This window comes from Monodelphis domestica, chromosome 2, assembly GCF_027887165.1.
Source record: "Monodelphis domestica isolate mMonDom1 chromosome 2, mMonDom1.pri, whole genome shotgun sequence".
In the NCBI taxonomy this organism is placed as follows: Eukaryota; Metazoa; Chordata; class Mammalia; order Didelphimorphia; family Didelphidae; genus Monodelphis; species Monodelphis domestica.
In genome coordinates this window covers 399,457,731-399,480,146 of record NC_077228.1, presented here as the reverse complement: position 1 = coordinate 399,480,146, position 22,416 = coordinate 399,457,731, and the positions used below count along the sequence as shown (strand labels likewise).

At 34.4% G+C, this 22,416-nt stretch overlaps 2 protein-coding genes across 5 annotated transcripts in view; both read left to right on the top strand.

Moving 5' to 3' along the window:
• The window catches only part of SOGA3 (SOGA family member 3), a 68,012-nt gene extending 64,103 nt beyond the window's left edge, over positions 1 to 3,909 (top strand). The window contains 1 exon segment of the mRNA XM_003340483.4: positions 3,781 to 3,909. The gene's annotated coding sequence lies outside the window, so the exon portion shown is untranslated.
• Positions 3,901 to 20,561, top strand: KIAA0408 (KIAA0408 ortholog). 4 transcript variants are annotated; one of them, XM_056818743.1, is made up of 5 exons: positions 3,901 to 4,044; positions 7,896 to 8,261; positions 8,347 to 8,426; positions 11,026 to 12,385; positions 15,871 to 20,561. In XM_056818743.1, the coding sequence occupies exons 1-5, from the start codon at positions 3,910 to 3,912 to the stop codon at positions 16,042 to 16,044; spliced, it is 2,115 nt and encodes a 704-aa protein (XP_056674721.1). In that variant the 5' UTR covers positions 3,901 to 3,909; the 3' UTR covers positions 16,045 to 20,561. The 4 variants fall into 4 exon arrangements, with proteins under 4 accessions (XP_056674721.1, XP_056674720.1, XP_056674722.1 ...); XM_056818742.1 differs by having other exon boundaries at positions 15,825 to 20,561; XM_056818744.1 differs by having other exon boundaries at positions 11,026 to 12,438.
• Positions 20,562 to 22,416: the final 1,855 nt, after the last annotated feature.

Sequence of the window (22,416 nt, the reverse complement as noted above, 5' to 3'; positions counted from 1 at the left end):
GTTCATCTTTTTTTGGACAATATAATGGCCAAGATTCTTTGCACGCTTTTTGGTATCTTCCTCTCCTTCAGATACTGTAAAAATTAATCCTTCAGCATTTTCAAAATTGTAATGCCACTACAATTGGTCCAATGTAACTACTATTGCCACCTTTTTTTTAAATTCCATTTTCACTTCCTCTAGTACCACGCTGTGGTGTGAGGATCTAAATCTTTTGTCTCCTTATTCCTTCATGGTGATAAGAGCCTGTCTTTAATTTTTGAAGATATCATCCATTGTTTTCTTGAGTGTCACCCTTCTACCAATTTCATCCTTTAATGGCCTCATGATGTTTTGTTGATTAATGTGCCTTTAAGATTCTTTTTATTTATCATAAAAATGATTTACATTTGCTAAAAATCCATATAAATATTTTTGTAATCAGCATCTATGGCCTTTCTTCCAGCCATTACCCATTATTCCTAGTCAATACCTTGTTTAACTGTCAGATTAGAATCAATTAAATTACATGTCATAGTTCTCTCATTTTTATTCTCCTAATTTTGTAACAATTTTTATCTTTTTCTAAACAAAGCAGTATGCTGACAGCCCACAGGCATTCAAGCAGCCACACCGACCTACCTTCTGTTCTTCACATATGACACTCCATCTCTCTACTCCTTACCTTTTTACTGGCTATATCTGGAATGCTCTATCTTGTCACCTTTACCTCTGGGCTTCCTTCTCATCCTTCAAGACTCAGCTGCTCAGACCTTTTCCTGGTTTCCCTCTCCCACTGCCATCACTAATCTTAGCTCTGAAATTACTTAACATTTAATTGTATATATCATAAATAATAGTGATTTTCAAGTTGTCCCTCTCATTAGAATTTGAGAACCTCAATGACAAGGACTGGTTTTGCCTTGCTTTGAATCCTCAGCACTTTGCAGATAATCTGGCACATATTAAGTATATAATAAATACTTTGTTAACTAACTGTTCAACATCAGCAACAAGTCATTTCCTGTCTCCTGAAAAATAACTACATTTTTGTGATGTTACTTAGTGTTTCCTGTACCTAATACTTTATAATTCTTCTCTGGAAGAAAGTATTTCACATACGTAAGCAATTGGCTTCTGAGTAGTATAAAAAGGACTGTGGCTTCTCTAATTCTTTATTGCTAAATCCTATGTTCTAATGCATTTTTTACCATCTTCACCTATATTCACCTTTACTTTGAGGTCCACAAATACTAAGAAATTACAAGACCTTAGTAAATTCTTATTGAAATCTACACAGAATTTTTCTGTCCCTTCATCTGTTGTGACAGATGTTGGTGCATAAGCTACAATTATTTTCATGGTGTTCATTTCTGTAAATAATTATCATGATCATGCCAATAACAGATGGCCAAGTTGCCTATTAAATTATTTTGCTGGTTGCCTCTGGATGTTCATTAAACCAAGTAAATCAACTCTTTTCTTTGCTTTTTTAAGAGGAACCTGAAGTGCAGGTTCCTTTTGTTGTCTAGTTTTTGTTTTTCGTTGTTTTTTTTAATAGTAAAAATGCTAAGATTAGCATGATTTCATTATTCTAGTAATATATTTTTATATATATACTCACTGATGATTTGACAAATAGAGTAGTAGGAACTAATTTGGTGATTATAGATAGCCATGGTTCTTGGGAAATTATGTGCAGATAAGTACATACAAAGTAAATTGTGAAGAGAACAACAGCATCATGAAAGGCTTTGAATAGAAGACAATATCTAACCTAAGCCTTGAAGAAAGCTAAAAATTATAAGAAATGGGTATGAGAATGAAATACATTTCAGACAGGGGCGGGGGGGGGGCAGTCTATACAGAGACAAGAGATGGAATCTAAGGAACAGTCTACAAAGAGAAGTTATTTTTTTTAAAGTCTGAAATGACTGTGGAGAGCTTTAAATGTCGTGCTGAATAGCTTCTATTTTAACCTAAAAGAAATATAAAACAATCAAAAAAATTTAATCAAGGAAGTGACATCATTAGACTTGTGCCTTAAAAAAGAGAATATGGTCAGCTATATGGATTAGAGAGGAGATTGCAATATGGGGGCCAATTAGGGGGCTTATTCCAATAGGTGGAGATAATAAGGGTCTGAATTAAAGTAATGACTATGTGAACAGAGAGCAAAGAATGGAAACAAAAGAAGTAGAGCTAGAAGCCACAGGATTTGACAAAAGATAAATTCTGGGAAATAAGGGAGAAGAAAAATGGAGAATGAAGTTATGAACCTAGATAAGTGTACCCTCAACAGAAATAAACTGCTAGATTTGGAGTCAAAACCTGGTTTCAATTCTATATCAGACACTTCCCAGCTTTGCCACCATGGGTAATGCACTTAATCTGGTTGAAGTTCCAGTTGCTGAAGGGATGTCTTGTACCTAGTGATGTGCATTGAATATTCCTAGGCTGAATGAATGCTGCTACTTGTTTTTACAACTCATTTAAGCAATGTCTCCAAAGGCTAAATATTGGCTATTGATGCCATTGGGTTAAGATATCAGATGATACCTGGAACATGGTCGAATGTCAGAAGTACTCCAACTCTTCCAGGAAGGAGTTATATCCCAGTGTTACAGGCTTGAACAATGTCTCAAGAAAAGCAGTTGTTGACAAACAGGAGGCCCAAGACAACCATTCCTGCCAATTTAGCCTATTTTGTGAAATGAAGTAGAAGCCAACAATCAGGATTTTATGCCATATACAAAATAAAAAAGATAAAAGGCCCATAACTCACTTATCTTTCCATTGTTCCCAACACCTAGCTAAGCATATTGTACAGATTGGCATATAATACAATTTCTTGAATGGAGAAATTGCTAATTGAGAGAGAGGTAGAGATAGAGAACTGAATATGTCTTTATTCTTAAAAAAAGGTTAATATAGCTAAATGTAAACACTAATTACTGTTTCTTGTTATTAAAAGACAATTAGGAGACTTACTGAGTAATTTTTAACTTTTAGTAACAGCTTAGTCCAACCCTTGTTTTTCCTAGACTTGAGTAAATGTTTCTTTAAACATCTTAAATTTCAACTATCTAGATAGGTCACACATATAGTTTATGGAAGGGATAATATGTAGGTATAAATTTTATATTGAGGGTCTTCAGATCTTTTTAATATATTTAGGCACAATTTAAATAAAATTACTATTAATTTTTTTCAATTATCATTCTTTTTAAAAATTTGACCTAGTTGACTTAGAATTTCTGGTCTTTATTTGATCCTTGTAACTTCATATTGACACAGCTTGAGTCTCTGACTAATAGCAGCAAAGATGTAGTTTGGCTACAGATGAGTCACAGAGCTGTTTAGGAAAAATAAGACAAATTACAAAAACTGGCCCAATTACATTATACTCTACTATGATCAGAGAACCAAAATCTTAGTTTTAGTTTCCTTTAGGTATTTTGATTCTGCTGAACTTAATCATGAGTATTCATGCAAGAATCTCTCTCTAGGAATCACTTTGTCAAGTTAAAAAAAAAACCAACATACAAATGCATCACACTCAAGCATTTGAACTATTTTGCTTAATATAATTTTCTGTCTTGTCAGAGAACAAAGTTTTGGATTTGTTTCCAGACTATGTTAGTTTCCCTTTCTTAGGCAGATTGCTATCATTCTACTTTTCTTCTTTCCCATCCAATTTTCTTATAGTTTATTTATTTTTCATTGATTGTTGACATTATCTCTAGAAAACATGAAGATTTGGAACTATCTTGTTATTTATACTATGATCTATTTTAAAAGCTAGACACAAAGGCAAGAGCAATTGGTTCAGACAAACAACTCCCAGACAACAAGAATCAGTAAGGAGAAACAAAGAAGAATTAAAAAAATTCAAAACAATACCTCTTCACTGGCTCTTACTCTGTTGCCATGGACCTTCAAAAGCAATGGGAGACTACAGAGACAAATTGGATTAAGGAAAGGATGGAATTACTGGACCAATTTGACAATGAAAGGAAGGAATGGGAAAGCCAATGGAAAGTTATGCAAAAGAAGATAGAAGAGGTAAGAGATGGTTTATTGTGAAAATCTTATGGATCCCAAGAATAAAATAATCCTCCTTCATTTATGCGTATCTTTACATTTACAGATTTCATTCTTTCTATTTTCCCTCTTCAGTCATTAGGCTTCTGCTGTAATGAAATTTCTCTAGATGAGCAAAAGAGGCATAATCTCATTGAATGGCAATGAGTGGAGAAAAAATTCTCTTATTTTATCCTCCTGAACAGAAATTTTTAAAATAATACTCTAATATATATTAAGAACAAATTCTTTAATTATTGGTATAATGTACTGTTGCTAAAGAGACTATAGATATGAAATGATATATGTGAATTTCCAATACCAAGGACATGTAGGGAAGATGTATGAAGGTAAGATTTAATTGGATAAGTGTTATTTAATAAAATTCCAATGGGTGTTAGAAAATTTTTCTTTCTGACCTGGAGATAATATATGAATTTTATCTCCCCAAAGAAATTATATGGTATATAGGCCAGGAAAATAGAAGTGTCATGCATCAAACAGCAAATGACATCAGCTATGAGATTTATTTTGGCAGTCTCTGCTCTATTTATTGGTGACATTCTATAGAAAAAGTATTATGATAAATGGCATACCACAACCTTGACACAAATAGTAATTTTATTTCTTATTACCTATTGCTTATTCTTTCATGTGTGACATGGCTGTCACATGACAACTTTAGTATTTTGACTTGTGGATATATGTGAATATGTAAGTTCCCCATCAGAAAATAATTAATCTTAATTTGCTTTCTTTAGACAATATTTATATTATTTATTTTTATGTATATGTTTATACCTACAAAGATAGTAGGTTAGCAGAATCTCCAACTTAGGTAAGCAGGTTCTTAAAATGCATTTACTGATTATCTTTAACCTTAAAAAATTTATTTCATCAAGCAATTAATAATTCCTAATATTAAAACATAAGTTAATTTGGGAAATTGTAAGGAACCACTGAATGCCAATGTTGCTCCTACCTACAGCTGTGTATGTAGACCAGGCTTAGGACTTCAAAGGGTACAGCATGATTTTTTCCAGTCCCCAATATAGTTCTAAGAGTGTCTTTCTCCTTCCCCTCCTCTGCTCATAGATTTTTTGGTGCATTGACATAGAGTTCCTGGATCAAATCACAACTAAAAGTTAAAATAGCCTTTATATAAACACAAACATCAGCTCATCAAACCATCCAGTGAAAGGGTAAGAAAGGAGGAACACCATCCACAAAATCATCAACCCAATTATTTGATGTCATTAGTTTATTTGTTTTGCCATTTAGCTTAAATAGTCTTCAGTTTTGGGGTGGGGGTAGTACTGTAGTAGGTCCAGTTAATTATGTTATGAGTTCATCTGGTCAGTTTTGTGCTGGCCAACCTTTTTGATCAGAGTAACACTTTACTTTCATAGAAGTGATTGAGAACCTTAAAGAATTTTTGTTTATTTGGGTAGTATCTATCAATATTTACTGAATTAAAAATTAAAATTGATAATTAAAAATTTATTCAATTAAAATAACAATAAAACCATTAAATGCTGACAAATTTTTTATAAAAAACAACTATTTCCAAAACAAAAAAAATTTAGTGTGGTTAGTCATTTTATATATTTTTGTCAATTTCTTTAATATTTTACTTCGAACATAACTGAATTCTCTCATCTGTTTCTGCATTCAATCTCTTATGAGATATTGTTTTAGTTGAGGTACATGAAGAAAATCCAGAATCAGACAGATAAGTAGTTAGAAAAGGTAATGGTATTTTAATAGGCAAATAATATTTAGCATTATGAAAGTAGTTTTGACCGCATGGATCCCCTAAAAGTGTCTCAGGGACTCATAGGGGACTGTAGACCACACATGAAGAACTGCTACTATAGCCCAAAGATCCTTAACATTTTTTGTGTCCTGGACATCTTTGGTAGGCTAGTGTAGCCTATAGAATTTTTGGAATCATTCTTTTAAATTCATAAAATAAAATACTTAGGATTAAAAAACGAGACCAATTATATTGAAATATAGTTATAAAAATATTTTAAAGCACATTATCAGAACACACATTAAGACTCCTTCTTAAGCCCTTTAATAGGATTTTCCACTTCTATGAAATAATATTTCACCCAAAGAGAAGATAGCACTGCTCTGTCTACTTTCTTTTTAGAAAGAGACAAAGGAACTAAGTCTTTGATTCTGTTGTTGGAAAAAAATATATTTATAAGACAAAGAAAGAAATCTTGTCAATTTAAAGTTTGAGATTGAGAAAATAAATGGTTTGGGTAACACTTATTATTCCACAAGCATAGTTAATTATGAATATTTAAAATATTTGCTACCCTTCCTAAAAGATTGAAAGTACATAATTCCTTAGTTGGAATAAGTTTGACAAATAAATATTAGTCAGCATGACATGTAAGGGTGTGTGGAATTAAGGCACTACCTTTATAGTTTTGTGATCCTGGATACTGAATGGTATCATCAGACTTAATAAAATAAAAACTGATTTTGTAATCCCACCATTTGTTTTAAGCTAATCTCTATTTAGATAAAACCATAAATTTACTCATTTATATCATACTGTTATTCTAAAGTCAGATACAGATCATTAGGGAATGATGGGTTGTAGCCTTTTAGCATAACTTGAGCAAAAGACTTCTGTATCATACTGTAAGGCAATACAGTCATGGTATTGAAACCATGTTTGGGCTGAGTCCTTCCATTCTCCTTCTGGTGCCTTCATCTTACTTTTCCTAAGCAAAGGTCTGGGAGCAAGCACAATCCTGATAAATAATATATTGGATAGACTGAAGGGCTAATACTGAGGCTCTTCCCCAAGACATCAGGAGGCTGCATGATATTGTGGTAAGAGCACCACTCTTGCTTACAAGTGGGAGTCATGAGTGGGATCATGGTTCCCTCATTTATTATTTGTGTGACCTTTAGTGACTCAAAATCTCTCTCTAAGTCTCAACTATCCAACTCACAGGTTGGTTATGAAGCAAGAATGTACTTTAAATAATGTAACTTTATAACACTGTATAAAAGGTAAATATCATTATTATTATTATTATTACTAGTTGTATTATAATGATCATTTGCTCATATGCCATTATTATTTTGTAATTATCATTTCTCAGAAACCTCTTCTATATTGGAACAGTTAATAAAATAAAAAATCTGGACCCCAAAATCAGAATTTAAGAAATTCAGAATTAGAAGAGATAAGTATGACAAATAGATAGGTCAGCTGGGCATATAAGGGTGCTTGGAACTAAGATGCTGCTTCTATAATTTCATGATCTTGGATACCTAATGGCATCATCAGACTTATCATTTATTCCAGGGAATATGCCAAAGGGTTACCTGACAATTCAGTCTTTGCTTAAAGTGCAGAAAGCCCATTCCCTCCCAAAGCAGCTTGTTTCACTTTCAAATAACTCTAATTGTTTGGAAGTTTTTCCTTATGTCAAACCTAAATTTCTCAAAAGCTGGATAAATAAGGTAATGATAGCAATAAAATAACTTTTAGTGTAACATTTTACTCATATTATAACTGTGAGATATGTAGGGCATTTCCCCCCATTTTATAGGGTAGAGAAGTTACATCTTTGACCAAGGTCACAAGCCTAGGGGATGACAGAACCAAGACTTGACCATTACTTAGCTATCATAAAACAGTTCCTGTAAGGATCAACAAATGGCTTTGAGTTCTTCAGATATAATAATGTAGCATAAAAACCCAGGAAGTTCATTAATAATAAAATACAAATTAATGCAATAAGGAGAGACTCCCAATACTTGCCCCCAGTTGAAAACTGATATTTTTATTGTCTTTCTAGCTTTGCCAGGAAGTAAAACTCAGGAGGGAGAGCAAAAAGAATGGATGTTCCAAAACCATTGAACATGATACGAATGTTCAAAGTAAAATGGTGCCATTTTTGCCACATTCCCCAAATTCAGGACAACGTGACACTGCAGTGCTGAGTGATGGACTTTGTACTGTAAGTCTAAGTCCAGAAAGTATGAAAGGAGGCGGCTTCCTTGAGGAAAAAAGTCAATTAAGTGGAGAACAAACAGAAATGAGGAAATCCAAAGCAGTGTTAATGGACACTCTTGTCACAGAGAACCAAAAGAAATGTGAGGGCAGATCTGACTTGAAGATTTCTGAAGAAGAAAAGAAAAGCTGTACTAATGCTCTCAATACAGTAAGTAAAGCACAAGTAGGCATAAAGTAGATAAGAAATATTTACATTTCAAGATGCTAATACAATATTATTTATATGTGTAAAGGCTCTTGAGGAACTTGCTAAAGTTAGTGAAGAATTATGCAGCTTTCAAGAGGAAATTCGAAAAAGAACTAACCACGGAAGGTAGGCTGGTACATTTATGGTTCTTTCATGTTGAGGAATAATAATACTTTTCAGTAAAATGACCCTATCTGGAATTTGAAAGTGTCTACAAATTAAATTAAAGTCATTAGAATATTAATTTGATTATTACTATACTACTGTCTTTTATTTGAACAGCAGCTTTTCCAAAGGGGAAAGTTATACAAATATTGATTATATATTTTCTGCCTTCTAATAACTAATACATTTTTACTATTTAAAATTTTTTCATTTTTGAGTGTTTATTTACAAAATTATTTATAAGATGATTGGGCCATAGATTCAAAGCTGGAAAGGATGTTAAATGTTATCCAGTCCAATCCCTCATACAGATAAAGAATCTAAGACTCACTAAATGAATTGCTCTAGGTCACAAAGGTAGCAAGTAGCAGAGGCAGGATTTGAACTTATCTTCTGATCACAGAACTAATGCTTCTTCTAGCATACCAAAATACTATCCCAAATACTATAATTTGTTGGGGAACTTTTATGTTGAAATAGTCTGATTAAATTATTTTTGTACAACTGTTAGTGTTATATTTCAATCAAATCAAAATGTTCTTTTGTTATGATAGCTCATGTTTAAAAGACATTGATTAGTACAGTACAAATTAATACAGTAAAAACTAGACATCATATCTATAGTCCTTTCAAACAAGTGAAAATTTAAGTATTTAAGACAAACTCAAGGGAATTCTATAGAAATGGGTGCAGGTTCAACTCACAAGATTGATTTTTTAAAATTCTCACAGATGTAATGTGCAGGGGCTCTTTTTATAGATAACTTTTTTATAAAAAACTTCTCACTTTGTCTTATATCTTACTTGAACAAAATTTCCTTTTCAGCCCTATAAACCATTTCTCCCACACAGTTCTTGAAGCCAGCCAGCCTCCTCCACTGCTGCTGAGCCTTGATATCAACTTATTCCCATAGTTTCTGTCATCAAACCTAATGAGAGAAAATTGAAATTCAAGCTGAACAGTAAATTAATTTGATTTTATAAAAACATAGAAGACATGAAATTAACAAGATTGATTCAGATATTTGTACTAGTGAGTGGAGAAACAGCAAGAGGAAAAGAGAAGAGGGAATTGAGTTATATAGAGATGTGAAATGGTTCACTACATACACAGAGCTTTAAAACTGAACACTTATTATTTTGGGTCCCTACAGTGTCTCTGTTCATTCCCATGTTTCTTACTCCCCACTTGAGGTTTGATATTTTCATTTTACTGGCTTTAAGGCCTAATTTCCTCTTGTTGACAGAATTAAAGCCTAATACTTTAATGTATTCTGGTGTTTCATTTTTTCAAAAAAATGTTGGGCGTAGGAAGTACAGAAGTAAATATTAAAGCTGGATCTCCATAAAGTAAATATTCCTCAAACCTGCTAGATTTTTAGTCCATTTTCACTTCAAATTTCTTATTGGTTATCTAATATGAGAATATAAAACTGGAAAGAACATAAAACAGGTTTCCTAACCTGGGGTCCATGGTTAAATTTCAAGGTTTGAATTTGAACTCTTTTTTAATATTTGGATAACCATATTTCAATATAATATTTTGTAATTCTAGGAATTTTACTTGAGGCACTTAAAAACATTATTCTTAAAGGGAATTCCTAGGCACCATTAGACTACTAAAGTGATCTATGACACCAAAAAAGGGTTAAAACTCCTGATAGGTAAGATAAGGCAATTTGGGAACCAGATCAAGAATAATTAATTGACAACAAATCTGGAATATTTTATATGGAATATGGTCCACATTGCCATGGGAATAAACAGAGAAAAACAGATACTTTGAAGCTCATATTTTGCTCTGTTTCTTGCAGGTCAATGACTTTCCCATATTAAGGCAATAATCATGCTTACATGCATTCTAATACCATCTCTAATAAAATATAGACTAAGCCTCAGTGAAATTTAATCCATAACTTAATGAACAGATTTTCCAAAAAACTCCTGTGCACAATAATATGGAGACTTCAAAGAACAAAATATAACACCTTCATTAAAGGAGTTCATAGTCTTGTTTGGGAGACAAGAAATATGCACAATGATACCAGTATAAGGCTATGTGTATCTAAATGGATGGTATAAGATAATTGTTCAGAAGAGGTCATCATGGGCTGAGGTGGTCCAGAAAGGATCAGAGAAGTAGTAAATCTTATTCTGCTTCTTAGAAGATGAGAAGGTGTAAGAGTGGTAGGGAAGACATTGAAGGTCATTCAAAGAAATGGATGCTTGAGTGACAATATGGAGCTAACATTAAGTAAGACCTGGGCACTAGACAATGCCTAGTGAGACATGATTATATCAGAAGATTCTTCTAGGGAAAAAGAGACATGAAATTGAAGAGATCCAGATTTTGAATGTTAGACTAGGTGAAGGAATTTTGAGCTTGATGGAATGAAAAACCCGTGAAGGTTCATGAACAGGAAAATTATTCCACAAAACAGTGCTTGAGCAACATGTTGTGTCTCTTCTTTACTGAGTCACCTGAGAGTCAATTTATTATTTCTCTAGAGGACTTCTCTTAAACAACTATCACTAAATTATTCTATATTATTTTTATGCAGAATGAAGTCAACTCCCTTTCCTGAGGAAACAAAAAGCATGGATAATCCTGACATGAATCACATGAACAGCAATGGCCCCCAAGCTGATTTAATCAGTTTTGATATAGAAAAAACAATAAATAAAGAGAAGCTAATCCATTTTGATGATATGCCCCATAACAACTCTGTTGAGAATGGTATACAACATATACTTCCTTTGCAAAGAAATGAAATTCCACCAATTCCTCCTCCAAGAAGCTCTTCTCGAAATTTGCAAAGTTCATATTCTGAAGATCTCCTATTCCTTGATGGTCCAAAGGAAAATTTAGACAACATCTGGGAGACACAAGACTGCAAAGGTGAAAGGAATTGTAGTAATAACTTCCTTGCAAAGCAGTACAAAGCAATTGTGCCCTGCCCATATACCTGGAAGGCTTTGAAAGATGATGTTATTTTTGCCACGTCTGTGCCAAATGGCAAAACAGATAGTGAAAATCAATGTAATAAGGACTCTGAGACCAATATATGGTCCCATCATATAAACAGTCTTGAAACAGGTTCAAAGAGTGTGCCCTCAACATTTTGTTTCCCAAATACTTGCCCTAATCCTGATAAGCTTCCATGTGAAAAGTTGAGCCAAAGCCACCAAGTTAGATCTGATTCTCTTTTTCATGTAAGTGATGACCTGAGTTTCTCTTTGAAGCCTAACAGTGACCCACTCACAGAGGCTGATTGCAACTTCGAAAAGATTTCAAAGAATGAAAAATTGGCAGCAAAGACAGATGAATTTAACAGAACTGTATTTCGGACAGACAGATGCTGCAGTTCAGCACAGAATATTCAGCAGCACTTAAATTCATCCAAAGAAACTATGCCCTGTGGTCTATTATGTACATGTGTAATTCACTCAAAAGAAAATGACAATTTGTATTGCATTAGGAACAAAAGTCCTTTGGTGCCCAAAGAGAGGAGGGCAAATAGTTTTGACCAGAAAATCACGGGAGGACAAGTTAAGCAAACCCTGGAAAATCCTAATGTTAGCAATTATCATCTCATGCTTCATGAACATAACTGGAGACCAAGTAATTTGTTAGGTCGTCCACGATCAGCTGATCCTAAGTCAAACTATGGAGTTGTTGAAAAGTTGTTGAAAAACTATGAAAAATCGACAGGGCCTTTGTCACAAAACTCTAAATGCTGCCAAGATCAATGGACCAAATTGGATTGTAATGTCAATGTCATCAAGAGTGACAAGGACATCTTTAATCAATGCTTTGAAATGTTTCAACCAGAAGAAGAAAAGCAAGAGCTTCAGATGAAGTCAGTCATGTCTGTGGGGCAGCAAAGCAAGCAAGGAATAGAGAGGAAAAAATTAACAGAGGTAAGAGGAGATACTGCATTTTTGTGTGGAGCTGCATCAGAATTTAGCAACAGGTAAGGATTAAATTGGTCAATTATCCATTAGTATAAGTGACTGATATTATGCCAGTTTCTAAGTGAATTAAACCTTTGGAGACTTGGGCCTGTAGCCAACTTTTAACTTTAAAAGTTTCAACTTTAGTACTTCAAGAATCTATAATTTCACCAACTTACTCCAGTCCCTTCACTCACACAGATCACATACACTCTCTGCCTTTAAAGACTGTCTTTGTGTATTGAGAAAATTAAAAAAAAATAAAGATAAAAAATATTCAGCATTTTGCAGTCAACCCTTTGCTAAGCCTCTCCTCATTTTGGCTATGCTGGTCCTCGGGAAATCTATAATTCATCACCAGCCCATCTTACCAACCTTTCCACTTTGGTGACCATTGCTTGGAATTGTAATCAACTGACATAGCCATCAAGAGCCCAGAATTAACTCTGATGTGATGATGCCTTAGAGCAGTTTGGGAGTGAAGATTGAATTTTATTATACTTGGGCCAATAAAATAGCATTAATAAGGATAAGTGAGCTCTTAAATTCTCATAAGATCATTCAAATATCATAAAATAGGCATATAGTATAGTGAAAGTTGGCTTTGAAATTCAAAATACTCAGGTTTAAGGCTGACCTCTGCAAAAGGCTTCTTGTAGAAGGTGAGGCTTTAGCTGAGACTGAAAGGAAGCCAGGGAAGCTGGTGCAGGATTTGAGGAGGGGGAGCCTTCCAAGCTTGGGGGAACAGTCAGTGGAAATATAGTGAACTGGGAGAAACATGGTGGATGAGGAACAGAAGGGAGGCCAGTGCTACTGGACTGCAGGATATTTGGGGGCAAAATAAGATGTGAGACTGGAAGGATAGAAAGAGTCCAGGCTATGAAGGGCTTTAAACCGAGAGGATTTTAGCTTTGAATCTGGGGGGGGGGGGTGAGGGTGAGGGTGATATGCTGGAACTGCCCTTAAGGAAGAACCATTTGACAGCTGAGCAGAGGATTCATCTGAGTCAAGAGAGACTTAAGGCAGGGAGACTGACCAGAAAAATATTGCAAGTCTAGGAACGAGCTGATGAGAGCAAAAATCTTACCAAAAAGATTTTTTAAATGTTTTATGTGATTATAATTTCTTCCCAGCATCAGCTTTATTGATTTCTTTATATGATTAATGAAATGAATATCATCAAGGGACATATCTGTACAGATTGGTTCTTTGATATCAATGAGCATCTCATATATAGAAACAAAGATAAACATAGAAATTGACTTGATGATATGATTAGAGCACTGCAAACTATTTTAGGCAACAATATGGATGAGATTCCATGACTGTCTTTTAAAAAGAATTAGAGCTGCAGTGGATAGAGAGCCAGACCTGGATATGGGAAGTCCTAGGTTTAAATCTGGCCTCCAACACTGTCTAGCTGTGTGACCCTGGGTAAGTCATTTAACCCCAATTGCCTAGCCCTTACCGCTCTTCTGCCTTAGAATCTATACCAACTTATCAGTTCTAAGACAGAAGGTAAGGTTTAAAAAAATGAGTCTTTTTCTTTTTTCAGCCTAGTGGTTTTAAAAACCTATCATCACAGATAAGATGTTTTTAGTACCAGTACCAGAGATGTTGAATGTTGAAGCAAAGGACTAGGCAAGACTCTTTTGCCTATTATGTCTGAGTTTACCTAGAAAAAGGTTTTATTTATATTTGTTGGTTCATGAAAAGGCTTACTATATTTCTTGTGATGTTATACAAAAAAATCTGATGTTATACAAAGCAAGGAGATATTGCATAGTTTTCACTCATTTTGTTGGAGTGAAAAATTCATCATTAAATTATCAAAATGGCTTAAACTGGAAGGGATCTTACACATGACTTAATTAAACTTCCTTATCCCATCTCTTTTGTACTTTGCAAATCACAGTATGAACAAGAAATTTCACCCTTTTGATTAGAAATTAGAATTTTGTCTAAAAGTACAAAGGAGAATTAATGAATGAATTCTTAATTTGGAGTCTCTGAACTCTAAAAAAATTTATAATTCTATTTCAATGTAATTGGCTTCCTTTGTAATTCTTTTCATTTTATTTCATACATTTCAAAAGTTATCCTGAGAAGAGATCCATAGGTTTCACCAGACTGCCTAAGTGGGGCATGACACCAATTAAAGTCTTTTATTTTAATGTTTTTCCTATTTTTTCATTTTGATAAATCAAGGAAAACTTTTCACATTTTTAAGAGTAGGGGAATGGTATGCGGGTCTAAAAAATTCTACATACTTACAATTCCCATTTCTACATATTTCACAGTAAGCCAGTAAATTAGAAAAGGGCAGATGATGGCAGATGAGAGTTTCTTCTCTATGATCCTCTTTTTTTGTTGTTGTTGTTCATGGGAAGAAGTTGTTGCATAGTCCACAAAGAACATAGCTCTCCTGGTTAACTGTAATCATCCTATACACGAGAAAGTCTTTTTAAGAAATAAATTGAAACCCAAAAAGGAAGAGATACTCTGGATGCAGAGAAGGGATGCAAAGTTGGTGAATCAGCATATATTAATGTTTTGTATGATAATACATGATTGAATTGCTTGCCAGCTCTGAGGGAGGGGATAGAGGGGAGGAAGGTAGGCAATATGGATCATATACTTCCAAAAACTTATGTGGAAATGTATTATGTATGATTGATAAAAAAATAATAATAATAATAAATTGCAGAAATAAACATAGAAAACTTACTAAAAAAGCATATTAAGTGCTTAATGGTTGCAGGCACTGTGCCGATAAGACATATTAGAATTGGGGACCCTTGGTATAACCAAAACATTAAGGATTTCAATGAAATGCAAACAGGAAGCTTTCACTTCCCATTTCTAATTCTCTAAGCAACGTTCTAATACTCTGAAAAGTTACTAGTGTTGACCTGCACTGATAGAGGGAATGTCTAAACCCAGGAGTTCCCTCTCCTAGACTAATTACCCCATCTTTGCCTCTAGCCTAGGATCCCCAACTTTTTCTTGTTTCAGTTTTTTCTTCCAGTAAGCCCTAACTCCAAACACCTTCACAAATGGAAACCACTTCTTTCTAGATTGTAACATTTGTGGTTTTCCAGAGAACACAAACATTTGAAGTTTTCACTGAAGGGGGTTCAAGGTTTCCCAATCACCCCAGAGGTGAGCAATTTAAAAACAACCACTCTGAAATGTAGATTCAAAATGGTGACAAGGAGAAAATTTTCTAGCCCAAATCTTGACAATGTGAAGGTTTTGTCACCTATATCATATAGAGAGAGAGATGACATGAAAATGGCCACCAAGAGACATCTCCAAAAGTACGAGTTAATGCCACACAAATGTGAGTCTTTTTAGTATTGAGAAAACTGTGCCCAAACTCACCATTTGAAATGTTACTTTTCAGTACCGGCAGGCACTTCCCCAAGTGAATGGCTCTATCTGTGTTCTAGGAGTCCGTGGCAGAGAAATTATCCAATGGGACAAGGTTTTCTCGGCCCGCCCGGCCAGCAAATCGCCGCCCACCTTCCCGATGGGCTCCCAGATCCCCATCTGCACCCCCGATCTTGAAGAAGACTGTTCACAGCTTTTCTAGTCCTCTGCAATCAAAGACGGCAGTTTTCTGAGTCTCCTGAAATGGGATTGGATAGGACCTGTGGCAAAAGCTCTAGACCTACTTTCTAAGCAGAGCATTCTGTGTGTTGATGGCCAGTTGTGTCCTGTTCTATATCCTTTGAGATTAATAATTCCATCTCTTGATATACTGAACAAGCGGTTAACAATCTCAACTTTCCATCAGTCTTCAGTGTTTTTAATGGACGGATGAACCATCTTCTTGTATTTTGTTTCTTTGTTTAATAGCACAGCACAGCCTTGTTTTTAAATGTCATCCTCATCGATTTGCCAATTAGATTTCTGTTTAAATGGTGTACAATTTTGTATATTCTATTGTTCCTGCTAGCAGCAGGAGGACTTGTATGCATGACAGCGTGTCTATAGGTGCATGTGTTGAATAGGAAGTATCCTGGTATGTATTTAGGTGAGTCAAACTTAAGTGCTAGTGTTGACCTTACAGTTAGTTATCACCTGTATACCTATGTATTCTTTGGGATTATTTTAAAAGTTTGAAAATATACAGTACTGATATTTATACTTTGTTTATCTCTTACTTAGGTAAGAATGCTTAGGTATTCCGCTATGGTGTTTGGGGTACAGAGAAAAAGGCGTTCTAATACCCCAACTGCAGCAACATGCATTGCAAAATATGTATCATCTCAAGCTTAGTGATCTTTGATAGTATTCTTATAGCACTTCTTAAACTTTATAATGAGAAAACACCAATAGTAGGGCTGATTTTTTTCCCCTTTTGTAATGAAAAATTGCATAATTTGTACCAAAGTAGCTTCCTCTGGCAAACAGCCCTGCCTAAAATATCCAGATACTTTTCTGCATTGCTTGGTACAGGAGGTGGCTTTAACTTGATCCCTCACTGTCATTCGGGCAACTAGATTTTAAGGAAGTTCTTTTGGTATTTTAGTAAACAACCCTCCCTCCTTTCCCCCATGAGGTGCCATGAAATAGACCTGCTTTGTACTGAATTCTTCCCTCCAATGAATAATGCTCAATTCAACTCAACAAAAGTTTATTAAACCTCTGTTATGTACCAGGCACTGGGAATCCAAAGCAAAATAGTACCTGCCCTCAAAGAGCTTACATTCTATTAGTGGGAAAGAACATGCATTTTAATAAGGCTTTTGTGTAGTCATGCTATCTACACTAATGGACATTTTTAGGGCAGTGAAAAAATGTGTACATACACCTTCAGTTTTTACATTTTTCAACCTCTTTCCCTAAAATTATTGGGATGAAAGAATAATTCACACTTTATATTGTCAAACAAGAATAATATTTTGATTCCCACCTAAGTTGTGGTGACTTTGCTCTTTTTCTGCTGCAAACAAGTTACTCAATATCTATGTTCCAATGTAACATCAGTTATAGTTTTACAGTTTTGTAAACTATGGCGACAACCTGAATTTAGAGAGCATGTAAATGTCATTTAGAGGACTGAAGAAAATCAAAGTGCTCTGATGTCTAAAACATTAGGACTGAAGTTCTTAGAAGTAACTATGACCTTTTACTTGATTCTGTGACAAGTTTTGTACTATATTTATTTCTCAAATATTAATTTTTATCAAAGACTTCCTCTGCTGCCAAAAGGTCACTCGGTTCACAGGACTGGAGTCCTGTCCCAACAGGTATTTAAAGAGCCTTTTTTTGTGTTAATCAGCAACCAGATTAAAGATTAAATGTACTAGAGTAGGCCTTGAGGTAGAATATTTAGGTCTTAAATCCCAGCTTGCCTTAAAAAGCTCAGGGCTGTTGCATTGTGAAGGATTGAGGTTTAATTTTTAACTGTAGAACTGATGGCATTTAACACATGTTAAACTGCCTCCTTCAGAGATCTTGATAGATTTAGATTGTACCATTCAGGTTTCAGAACCATCATCCTCCATCTTTTTAGTGCATTGTAATCCTTCATCATAACACAATGCTTTCTCCCTCAAAGAAAAATCATGTAAACTCAAATGATATTTGACTCTCAAAATATGTGAATCTTTTCATTTGGAGCTGGTCAGGAAGGAGAGGACAGCAGAACAGCTTTGAGAAGTATGGTCTGTGGTATAAAAGTGTGCATTTGTTTGGGAAATCAGTACTGTGTGACATTAATGAATGCCCAAAAGCCCAACCAGTTTGTTTTTCTTGCTTGTGTTCTACCCTAGAGAATCTAATAATGTAGATGCCTTTTCTCAATAAGTTAGATGTTAACCTTCTTCACTTCATGACATTTTTGTTTTAACTGCTTTTGAAATGAATTAGCAATACACTTGACAAAAATATTTTTCATTTTTATGTGTGATTGCTTTCTAAATATGTTGTACTTTTCTCAGGAAAAAAATGCCTATCCTTTAGTAATATTTGTGTTAGTATTGGATGATTTTTCCAAATTGAATGGTAGAATACTTATACACTCTTGGAACTTGAAAAAAATGTAAGGGATACTTCAGTAATGCACTCTATACAGACAACTCTCAAATTCTAAAAGGTATAGATAAGTTGATGATCTCCAGTGGTGAAGTAAGCTCCCTACACTGATGAAATCTCAGGTGTAGACCCAAAATAAAAGAAAATATCCATACTGGAAGATGAATCATTTCTGGGATATAGAAATATTTCCCAAAAAAAATTACCTACTACCTTTTCATCAACTATTAGTTTCTCCTGGCCAAACATTTTGGAAAAGACAGGCAATCTAAATTCATATAATCACTTTTCACTATCCTTGATGAAATGATCAGGATAGATTAAATACAATGACTGGTTCATCTTATCCCTTGTCATCCAGACAATTTTGCACAGCCAATAGTTGGACCCAAGGAGTGGATTGGGAACAGTATTCAACACAGAGGGGAGTATGTGAGTTTCTAATATATATACTTGTGTGTTTGTGTTTATGTCTGAGAGCTGTGTGTCTCTCTGTGTTTCAAACAAATGTAAATGAATATTTGGATTATCAATTGTTTTTATTATCTATAACTCTTCTCCATTAGCCCAAGTAATTACATTGGTCATGTTTAATTTTTAAGATAGTCCTAACAAGGTTGCTACTAAACAATGGCAATTCCCAAATAAATAAGGGGTTTCCCAGTGGTCTCTGTCATACTGTAAAAACATTTGTTCCTAAAAGAGAAAGGTTTTTAGCTTTTGTTTTATTTTTCAAATGATTGAAACCATTACTTTTGGTTAATACTTGTTGATAAGCTCTTGCTTTTGGAATCTCTCCACAGACTATTGGGCTATGCCCAGATAGAATGTGGGCTTACTGAAACACCTGAGACAGCATTTATTTATTTCAAGAAACACATATTTTACTCTTTTTTCAAATAAATATGAGCCTCATAAATTCAAAAGATAAATACAGACATGTTTTATTCTCCTTGTCTCTCACTAGGGGGATCGAAGGTAGTTTCAGAGAGAAGAATGGGAAGCACGACTTACCTTGACTATTCAGTTCTAGCATATTCCTTCACAGCTGTGAGCATGATACCCGAAGACTATTGTGATACCTATCCATTCTGGGGCTTTTAATTCACATCTTAATAGGATTAAATTTGTGTAAAAAAGAACCATGCTCTGAAACTTGCATTCAGATGATACCAATGACCTAAATGTTGCCTGGATATGTCTATTCATTTTGAAAAAAGTGTTCCTTGAAATTTTGCAGTAAGTACTGATGCTATAAATAGAAGATACCCAATTATACTATTAAATTGCCCTCTTAAAGAATTTCATTAGCAATAAAGCCCAAAGGAAGATGAAACTAAAACAAAACTCTTCAGGAACTGGGACACCGTTCTTCAGAAACAGAATCTTCACTCAAACCATACTTATGTGGCCTAAATATAGCACTCTCTGGAAATCAAAGGCACTATTTAACCAATTATTACACAACTTGAAGTACTGTTTTTCTCTTTTGTTTTGTTTTTCAACATAGCAGAGGTCTTTGCCACCACGTAAAAACTATAAGTCAACCTGATTTGAGCAGGACTGAAATGCTCCCCTTTTTGAAATCAGACTGCAGGCAATGTCCTAAAGTCATTCTTCCTCAATAATTTCCCAAACCTTGTCTTGTCCTGTTGGAATTATTTTCACTAAATGATAAGATTACAAGAGTTCAAACCTTAAAGTAGACTACACAGAGATATAGCTATAGAAATCACATGCATAGAACTAAAGAATTCTGCAGAGTTACTACCTCCTAATATGGACTTATATTGAGCTATTTAAATGAAATTTTATGACTAGGACAAGGGAATAGCTGTTATTTTCATTACTTTTACTCACTATTCCCTTACTGAAATATATTTGGGGTATTTACTGAAACTATTTTAAGCATTCTTATGAATTCTTATGAACAAAAAAATCGCTAAAATACTTCTAAGTTATACTTTATTTAGTTTCTCAAAACTCCTCATGCACTTTTGGAGACAATGTAGTATCTGTTTCTAAAGAGTTCTTAAGGCATGACTTCAATAGGTTTTGAACAGAATCCACTTTATTAAAATATTTTTATCTTGACTGTCTGTACTTTGGTTTTGCATATACGGTGAATGGTCTTTCCAATACTGAAGTATGATATATGATCCTGTCTTGGAATATTAAATGATGGCAATGAACAAGTCAATGACACCTTCTAGCTTGGAATCACCTATTCCTTGACTCATTTATACTCATTACAACTTCTAAAGATTCAAGACTGAAGATGTGTTATCAGTCTCCATTTACTTTGTTCTTGTGATTTTTATTGTTCGAGCAAATGATTGACTTGTCATTTTTATTAAAAGTAAAAAAAAATCAGTTGAGAGAACATGCAGTATAGTAAATAGGAAACTGTCTTTGTATTCAAAAAGATCTCCACTTAAGTCTTCCTTCTGGCCTTTACTATCTATGTGACTATAGGTAAGTCCCTTAACTTCTCAATACCACACAGGCAATACTCTGGGACTATAAATTTCAGCAGAATTGTTGGCATGTTTCTCTGGAAAAAAAAGTTTTTCTACTGGGAATTCCCTTATATAAATAGTATCACAGATCTAGACCAACCTCTCATCCCTCTCCCCAAAAATTAATTTTAAAAATTCTGCTCTCAGATTTCACAGTTTGATGCTGTTCATTCTATAAGGCCAAGTTAACTACTGATGTGTTTTTCTTAGTTTGTTAGTAATAAATTAAACCAAGTAAAGGATTTTCTGGAGAAAAATAAGCAATTTGTGAAGGCAAGAAAATCAGTAAAACCTTTCCATCTGAACAAAAAAATCGTTAAAATACTTCTAGCTAGTTTCTTTCTAGAAGTCTCCTAAAACTCTTTAGTTTGGTCAGTATAGCAGTAGAGTAACATGACCTCAGAGAACTATCAATAGTTCTAAGAAACAAAAAAGATCTGGGCATTCTAGGCTCTCAGTAAATGAATCCTGAATTGTTTAAAGAATGACAGCGCAGTTCTTAGAAAAAAAAATGAATTCCTGGAGAGTATCTCTCAAACAGTATTCATGACATGTTCCATTCTCACTAATATTCCTTGTATTAAATGCCCCTTTTAGTTTTCTCTTTCCAGTGACTAGGACCTTTAGACAGAATTGTGAAGGAGGTCAAGTATCTCTTTAATGGCTTCTAATTTCATCCCATCACTCTGGGACAGCCAGCAGCCCTTGGCTATCATTCTCTTTCTACCACCCAGGACTTGCTGCTTCCATACTCTCTTTTCCACTTTTATCATACTTCCCCTTCCTTACCAAATGAAATTTAGACATAGATCTTCAGAGTTCTGGATATCAATGGCCACATTCTCCTGCTGTGGCACATTAGTACAGCACACAGTACTCATTTAAGTTCCCTCCAGAAACAATGTGTTCCTCATCACATACTTCTGTATCTTATCATTTATTAGTCACTCTAATAGTGTAGATTTGAGGTCAGAGGAATTTTTGGTGGATAGGTCTTTCTGAGGCCCATGAATCACCCCAAGGATATGGAATTATCCCTGCTTGTCTTATTAAATAGGCTTTATAGAAATTATTCAATGGTATTGAAAAATGAGACCCAGTTCTTTAGTAACCATCAGTGGTAATGTCACATACCTAAGAGGAGGCTAAAAATTATAGAGCACAATGGTCACAGTAGAAACTATTTTTATAACCCTCACCAAAGTTTGGGTTTCTTTTTCTAACTGCCTCAGGGCATTTGATGTTAAAAGCAACTATAATAGTTATTTGTCACAAGCCTGTGTTTGACACAACTCTTTTAGATAATCTCAAAGCCATTCATTTTATAGATGAGACAATTAAATCCTTGAGTTCATGGAATTATAAATTGAAAATCAGCAGGTAACTGGGTTATCCAATCAAAATGCTCCTTTTTACAGACAAAGAGACTGAGGA